Raw genomic sequence first — 8,631 nt, 5'->3', positions numbered from 1 at the left:
ATCAATGCTGACACTGAGAAATCTAAATTTCTCTCCTCCTCAATGCAGCACTGCTGGTAGATCTCACTGCTCATAGCACTTACTTGAAGGACTTCATGTGTTGGGAACATTGAATGGAAGCTGCAAATATACACCATGAATAAATATTGAATATTATTGTAAATTTCCTCATTCCTTCTACACATCCCCTTAATAATGCACTATTCATTAATATTTTCATTTTACTCTCTCTTCTTCAGGGTTTCTGCCTTACCATATTTTTCTCTCCATAGTTCCATGTCTTAATTTCTAAATTTGTATTGCTTTGTCCTTTTAAAGTAAGTCAACTCTATGTTTCTGCCTCTTTTTCCTGGCCATAACCTGTGCTCCTGCATATTCCACAAACAGGTCATCAAGGAATTTTTTATACATAGAACATCTCCCTCACATAGCTCATACCATTTTCCTGGTACACAAAAGCACCTGTAGGCAGTCTCACCTTACATAGAATTAGTTTTTTTTTCTCATTCCTGCTATATTAATATACTCTAAAATATGTTGTTAGCTTTCCCACAGTACTTTGGAACATCATTCTGAACCTTTGGTAGAAAACAAAAGTATGAACCTATCTCTGATCTGCTTAGTCTTCACTCCATAGACAATGGGGTTGAGTGCAGGTGGGATAACAATGTAGAGGTTGGCAAACATGATGTGGAAGGTGCGGGAGACACTGTGTCCAAAGCGATGGGCAAGGATGGAGAAAAAGGCAGGTGTATAAAACATGAGGATGACACAGACATGGGAACCACAGGTGCCAAGGGCCTTCTGGCGGGCATCCCGGGAGGGGAGACGGAAGACCGCACAGAGGATGAGGGTGTAGGAGACAGCAATGAGAACCACATCTGAGATGACCGTCATGATGGGAACACAAAAGCCATACCAGATGTTGATGGAGATGTCCGCACAGGCGAGCCGGGCAACACCTATGTGCTCACAGTATGTGTGTGGGATGATGTGTGTCCTGCAGAACGGTAAACGATTTACAAGGAAAACACATGGAACAAAAACACAGAAACTTCTGAAGGAAATTCCCACAACAATTTTGATAATCAACTTGGGGGTCAGAATAGTGTTGTATCTCAGGGGGAAGCAGATGGCCACATAGCGATCAAATGCCATGGCCAGGAGTATAGCTGAGTCCAAGACAAAGCTGTAGTGCAGAAAGAATAATTGCGTGAGGCAACCAGGAAAACTTATTTTCTGGGGACCAAGCCAGAAGATGGTAAGAGTTTTGGGGACACATGTGGTAGACAATATCAGGTCTGTCATGGCCAGCATGGAAAGGAAAAAGAACATGGGTGCATGAAGACTCCGCTCCACAGCAATGAGGTAGAGAAGGATACTGTTGCCCACAATGGCCACGAGATAGATAAAACAGAAGGGGATGCTGATCCAGGCATGGTACTGCTCAAGGCCAGGGATGCCCAAAAGGGTGAAGTCTTCTGTGTGGTAGCTACTCAGGTTGTACATGGCCAGTGTGGTCTGAAGAATAGCTTCTATATCTGAAAAACAAATTGTGTATAATGAACCTGAGTAAATTGTATTGTAATTCTTCCTCCACCTTCTCCTTTGGGCCAGGTCTCCTCCTTCCTGTCTGCTAAGAGTGAACCTCCTAGTGTTAGTAAAAGCTATGCTCATTTCTTCAAGAAAGATTCCTTAGACACAATATTCTGGTAGTAGTCACTTGGTGTTTCTGGAATTTTCTTCATACTGTTCAAAATGTTATTTCCATTTTAGAGATAAATGTCCCTTGGATCAATGTAATTCCTTGCTATACCGATGTGAGTAGAGAAAACCACAATCTAACCATATACAGAGAAAGAAACTAAGAAAAGTGGGGTACGATGGGAAAATAAGGAGATAATTAACCATGACAGACTCCTACTGGAGGCTAGGCTTTACACAGTATCATCTCACTTAGAATAACTTAGGTAAGTATTTTCATCCTCCTCATTTATTTCTTATTGTTTTGCTATAGACTCTAACAATGTGACATAACCTTACCCGAGATCTCATCTTGCATAACAGACACAGCCAAGATCATTCCAGTCCACAGCTAATCCTCCTTTAAGCTGTCGTGCCCTACCAGGTGATTTCTCGGGAGACGACACACTGTTAGATGCCAAGCACTGAGAAGAGGCCTGGGATATAGGGGAGTCAGTATGGAAAACCTAACTCTCGAACAGCAGTGTGTCCAGCACACTAACATACGTGGGATTTGCAGACCAGAATGTTCTTTGAGATTGATGTTTGGTGCCTCACCATAGAGAACAATATGGAAAATGGATGCGGCACTCAGCCTACAGCCCCTTCTTAGCACTGAATGAGGAATATGAAAGTGCGCCCTTGACTATTACAGGGGGACCCCTAGTGGAAGAAATATGGAATTGATGCATTCTAAATCCCAGGCCAAGTCAAAAGGAAAAAAGCAAACCCCTAAAACAAAACTAATATTTTGGAAACCTTCAGTACACTATACAAGTCTAAAACTCTTTAAATGAAATCACTTCTATAATCCTCTTAAAAACCCTACAAGACAGGTAATAATGTTGTTTACATTTCGAAGATACAGAAACGGAGGCTCAGAGAAGTTACGTGACCTGCCGAAGGCCACATGACAAGCAAATGTTAGAGCTGGGAATAAAGCCTGAGGACTATGTTCATGGACTCTCGTGTGTTAAAGGAAATTCTCTATAGAGTGTATGGCAAATGGAAGATACATGATATCTGTAGAGCAGAAGATATAAAATTAAGTCACATGAAGAAAACATAGACAAAAAAAAAAAGAAAACATAGACAAATCCCTTATGAACCTACAGACAAAGGCTGTGTGTGCAATCTACAACCACAAACGCAATGACAACACAAACACATAGGATGCAGATGCAGAGAACAAGTTGGTGATCGACAGAGGTGGAGGAGGGGGTTAGTGTAATGGGTAAAGTTGGTCAAATGCACAAAATTCCAGTTATAAAATAAATAAATGAGTCCTGGGAATAGAATTACAGCATGGTGACTCAGGTTAATAATAATATATTCTGTTTTTGAAACTTGCTAAAAGAATAGATCTTCAAAATTCTCAACACACAAAAAAATTGCAACTATGCATAGTGATACATATAACTAGACATACCATGGTAATCGTTTCACAACAGGTTTAACATCCTTGTCACTTTTTTTTTTTTAATTTAGATCATCAACCCCTAAGATCCCAATTAATAGCTATATGTGACATCTCCCAGTGTTTTACGTCTCCCTTACAAATTACAAGACACATATTTTCAACTCCTTTCTGGATATCCTCTTATGGATCTCAAATGTAATTTTTCAACAATAAAATCAAATAAAATCAAATCAACAAAATAAAAAAAAAATCAAATCAACAATAAAATCAAACTCCCTCACATATCATCACTAAACTTTTGACCCATACTGCATCCAATAATTCAGGGAATATAAGTATCATGGACTCAATAGAGGTACACAGCTAAAGTCTCTCATCTTCCCAGTCCAGGACTGTTTCCTCTCCTGGAAGTCCTGCCTTGTTTCTCACTCAATAACAACTTTCTTCTGGGCAGGAAAAGCTACTCTGCCATGCACACAGCTCATCTGACGTGGGTTTCCACTCCCAATCTGAGGGAGTCCTCCTTCTGACTCCATTCACACATGCACATCTTCTTCCAGGCATGAGTCACAGGGGGCCCGTGAGGGCGCACAGACCTGCATGATCCAGCCACAGACTGAGACTCCCCTCCCTCCATCTGCCACCTCCTCCACAGGTTCCAAGCCAGAGCCCATTCCTCCCTCTCCCTGCCCTCTTGATCCTTCTCACAGTGCTTCGTTCTCCTCAGAGTGGCTCACAGACTGTGTCCTGCCTAAGGGGCTTGAGGGACAAGTATTTCCTCCAAGAAGAGCAGAACAAGGAACATTAAATGCAGCTGGAAGCAGTGACACAGAAGGAAGGCAGAGAGGGGGAGTCAAGAACTGAACTCCGGCAGCAAGTGTTCAGTCCCAGCTCTGTAATATGATTTGGAGGGAATCGAATGAGCCCTTTGGCCCTTGGTTTAGTCAGAATTCATGATCCCCCTCCCTGTAGAGGAGGTGGGAGTGAGAGGGAAGCCAGGAACAATGTTCTAGTTTTCCTTGTTTCCTTGTACTACCCCTCAACATAATGGTTAGGCTCTAGAGCGGGCTCCGAGGCCACATTAACTAGGTTCAGACGCTCATTCTGCCACATACAAGCTGTGGGACTTTGCAGAGGAGTCTCAGCTCCTCTATGCCTTTATTTCCTAAATTGGGGAAAAGGAATATTGTGAGGATAAATGAATGAAAAAAATTTTGTAAGGTTAAATAAAATAACATATGTAAAGTAATTCTGGAACTTCAGGACAAGATGGTAGAGTAGGAAGATTCTGAGTCCACCTCGTAGAGCCATAGCCCCAGATACACCCATATCAGTTTAAACAACCCAGAAAATGATCCAAAGTCATGTGGAACAGGCTCTCCACAATAATTGTTAAGAGGAGACCACTTCAAAGGCGTTTTTTGGACTAAAGTATATGACTTGAAATATGAAATGATTTTTTCATAAAAAAAGATGAAAAATGAATAATGAATAACGAATAAATCAATTCTGCCTAAAACACGGCCAAAATCCAAAGCATATTAAATAGAATTGTTCTTGTTACTATAATTTTAACGTTTGTAGTATTCCTGAAATTAGTCCTATTGAGACCTTTTTGATTTCATCCTTAGTTCTCATTTCATAATGTGATCAATCATCCTGAAATATATCTTTAAAAAAAAAAACAGAAGAGATAGAGACTTAAACAAATGATGTTTGAAAGCAGAATGGTCTTGAGTTTGGGAAAACCAAATGGCTAAAAGTAAGACTGAAAGATTTAAATTAGATCCGATTAGATCGAACTAGGAACTTTCTTTGCCAATGGAGGCAAGAAAAGCAGGTTGATTACAAGACTGGTCCAAATAAAACCGAGAACGTGTTGGTGGTGTCCTTTAATCTCTGTTCCTAGTCCTCAATCTGTACCTTCCATGTTTTTCTAACCCAGAAACAGTGATAAGGGAGTGGACATATCAGACCCAGTTCTCAAACCAAGCAGTTGTACTGGCCTTCCAACACAGGCTCTCCTTGGCACCCCAAAATTGTTCTCTATAAAAGAGAGGGAGCTAACTCTTTCTAGCATGACAAAAAGGCATTCTGAAGCATGCCCTTGGGGATTGGCACTACTAGCAGGACCTTCAATGCTGGGATCACTATGAGATAAATCTAGGTAGGACATAGGGGGGGGAGAGCTCTTCAGGAGCCCAAGACCCTGTCTAAGGTGTGACTGATCTTGGCTGAGGAATTCCTGTTGCCAGTGGGCCAGGAGATCTCACCTTGTGCTGGGGAGGTGGGATTAAAGATGAAGAAGGGGCGTTCAGCCTCCATCTACGCAGGGCTGCTCCAGTCCCTGCTGCTCCAGCTTGTCCATTCAGTAGCACCTGGGGATTCCAAAGGTGCTTCTGGGGCAGGCCTGGGGAGAGCAGGTGTGGGTGGGAAGGATTTATGTGTCTCTTCTCTGGCCATCAGGGCATGGACCCTGTGTCCCTGGTTGGATCAAGAACCTGCGAGTCACAGCTGTGCACATTAATGAGAGATTAGCAGAGGTCTGTAGTCATTTCCACTGACTCTCCTGGTCCCCTCAGGTTTCCATGCCTGATGCACTCAGTTACTCAGATTCCGGGAAAGGAAGACACACAGCAGGAAGGTCTCAGCAGAACCCCTGGGAGGGGCACAACACTCGCAGATAGAGACTTGCTTCATGCTCCACAAAGAACAAACCCAGTTGCCCCCTAGACATGGACAGTCTCACTGCTTAGCATTATTTCTGCCACTTAGGCTGATAAGCAGGCAAAGCAGCATGGTGGGAAAAGCCTGGGCTGTTGAATTGGGCAGACATGGGGTTGAATAGGTTCCACGACTACACACACTAGAGCAAGTGTCTTATTCTTCTGACCCAGTTTCGTCCCCCCCCCCCCCTTTCTACAATGACGATTTGTGGACAGAGAGGTGGTGGGAAGACTAGAGCAGCATGCTCCATGAAGACATGGAGCACCAGCACAGTGCCTGAGCTTGGGAGAGTAACACAACATTACTCAAGGTTTTGTCGCTTGCAGAGTCAGCTTGAGGACAAACTCTGGCTCTCTGAGATGCCTGCTGGCCCACAAAGGGCAGCAGGTGAACCCTCGTAGTGGACATTTAGTTTCACAACTCTCCCCTTTCTCGAAAATGCTTTCCTTTCCATGTAGAGGGCATAAGAGGATGTGGTAACACCAGATATTTCAAAATATGTCCTCCATGTTTTGTATTTGTTTTTAGACCTCGTTTGAAAGAGTTGTTTTGTGTTTACACTGTCACAGAATAAACTTACAGTTTACAAAAAACAACAAAATCCTTATAATATTGTTATCCTTTGTTTTAATATTCTATAATAGTCCAATAACCTCTTTTCCTGTCCAGCCTTTCCCTCGTGGAGTGTGTGTGGATGCACTGGAACTGGAGGGTGTGAGAGCAGTTGCTGAGATACGGCCCAGAGACACAAACAACAAGACCGCTCTGCAAACATGACCATTTACTCCTACGAGTTCTAAGTGAGGAATCCATCCTGCACTGCTGTTTGTGGGAGTTCTTGACTAGGCAGGCTGCCCATTTTACAAAGACCATATCACATACACAAGCCATACATAAGCCAACTCCCAGAACAAATAAAGCTGGCAAGTATTTTTATTTCTCTATGTAATATAATTGTTTATAGTAAATGCCAATAATGTACACTTTTAAGAACAGTATGTATATTTCTGCAAGTCTTTCATTTGCTTCCTCTGCTTAATCCCATAATACTTATTATAATGTATTTTATGTCTTTGAATACAATCATAGATATGAGATTGTGAGTTTTGTGGTTATTTAAAATTTTATTTTTTTAGGAATTCATTTTATTCTACAAAAGCCTTAATATATAATTTTGGAGGAAAAAAAAAAAACCTTGCCCTTGCCCTTTGATAGTTTTCTAGAGGCCTCTCTCTATATAGGTCCCTATACAAGTATACCTACCTTCGTGATTCAGTGGTCTTCTTCAGAAGAAGAAATTAGAGTGATGGTTTGATGGATCTTGACTTATTCTTGGATGTGGCATCCCAGGTTTACACTTGGAAATAGTAAGAGCGCAACATGAATACACATTCATATCACATTCTTGAATTTGGCACTACTGGAAATAATGCTTACATTTGTATATTAATTTGTCTGACTCATGCCTATCCTTAGTTACTTTCCAAGAGGAAGTAAAGAATGTGTGATAAATTACTAACTTTCATTTGACAACAATAGCATCATGCTATGAAATAGTTTACAAGCCTTGTCTACTGATATTCTAACCAGCTTCTTAAATCCACCAAAGACAGTTTATGAGTCCTCCTATTTGTCACTGTCCAAACCCTACAACTCCCCTGGGAAATGCCATCATCACTATGGATGATTCTTCCATCAACCTACAGATCAGACTTAACAGATTTTTTAAACACATGTTTTCTTGCTTAGGCTCAGGCAATCCCCTCTGGCTGACAGGTCCTGTTCCTTATTCTTTTTTTTTTTTTTTAAGATTTTATTTATTTATTTGAGAGAGAATGAGTGAATGAGAGAGCATGAGAGGGGAGAAAGTCAGAAGGAGAAGCAGACTCCCCATGGAACTGGGAACCTGATGCGGAACTCAATCCTGGGACTCTGGGATAACCTGTTCCTTTATTCTTAAGGCTCAACAACCTTGTGTTCTTCTACATCATCACAGAAATTAACTTTGCCAGAAACTTTCCTTGCATCTGGGGAATTGTTGGGTGTGCTTCTTTTGTGCTTCCTTAACATCCTATTCTACTCAATGCAATGCATAAGATTAGCGAGCAAAGTATCTATGTAGGTAATATGTTCTTTTGCCAACCTATAAGCTTTTTGATTATAAGCAGCATGGGTAGTATTTGCTACATATCAGTACTGTCAATTTCTATGCATTTTTCCCCTATAACCTCTACTTCGTGAATGTTACTGAACTGAAATTATGACCTATAAATCACTGAACATTTACTTTAATTTTTTAATTTAATTTTATTATTTTCAGTGTTCCAAGATTCATTGTTTATGCACCACACCCAGGGCTCAATGCAATACGTGCCCTCCTTAATACCCACCACCCAACCCCCCACCACCCTCTCCTCCAAAACCCTCAAGTTTGTTTTTCAGAGTCCACAGTCTATCATGGTTTGTCTCCCTCTCCGATTTCCCCCTCTCCATCTCCCAATGTCCCACTTGTTATTCCTTGTGCTCCACAAATAAGTGAAACCATATGATAATTGACTCTCTCTGCTTGGCTTACTTCACTCAGCATCATCTCCTTCAGTCCTGTCCATGTTGATACAAAAGTTGGGTATTCATCCTTTCTGATGGAAGCGGAATATTCCTTTGTGTATATGGACCATATCTTCTCTATCCATTCATCTGTTAAAGGGCATGTTGGTTCTTTCCACAGTTTGGCAACCGTG

The 8,631-nt window shown here is 41.5% G+C and overlaps 1 protein-coding gene across 1 annotated transcript; it reads right to left on the bottom strand.

Annotated features, from left to right (window-relative positions):
- Positions 1–567: 567 nt before the first annotated feature.
- On the bottom strand, positions 568–1,509 carry LOC132011405 (olfactory receptor 52H1-like). Its single transcript, XM_059389916.1, has one exon. It carries the CDS (start codon positions 1,507–1,509, stop codon positions 568–570), a length of 942 nt encoding a protein of 313 aa, XP_059245899.1.
- Between the last annotated feature and the right edge of the window lie 7,122 nt (positions 1,510–8,631).

The sequence above is a fragment of the Mustela nigripes genome, chromosome 1, assembly GCF_022355385.1.
Source record: "Mustela nigripes isolate SB6536 chromosome 1, MUSNIG.SB6536, whole genome shotgun sequence".
NCBI classification, from domain to species: domain Eukaryota; kingdom Metazoa; phylum Chordata; class Mammalia; order Carnivora; family Mustelidae; genus Mustela; species Mustela nigripes.
Note: the sequence above shows the minus strand (reverse complement) of the source record. Positions and strands in the feature narration are given on the sequence as shown.

Coding starts and splice junctions, on each gene's coding strand:
- LOC132011405 (XM_059389916.1), bottom strand. CDS start 1,509: ATGTACAACCTGAGTAGCTACCACACAGAAGACTTCACCCTTTTGGGC.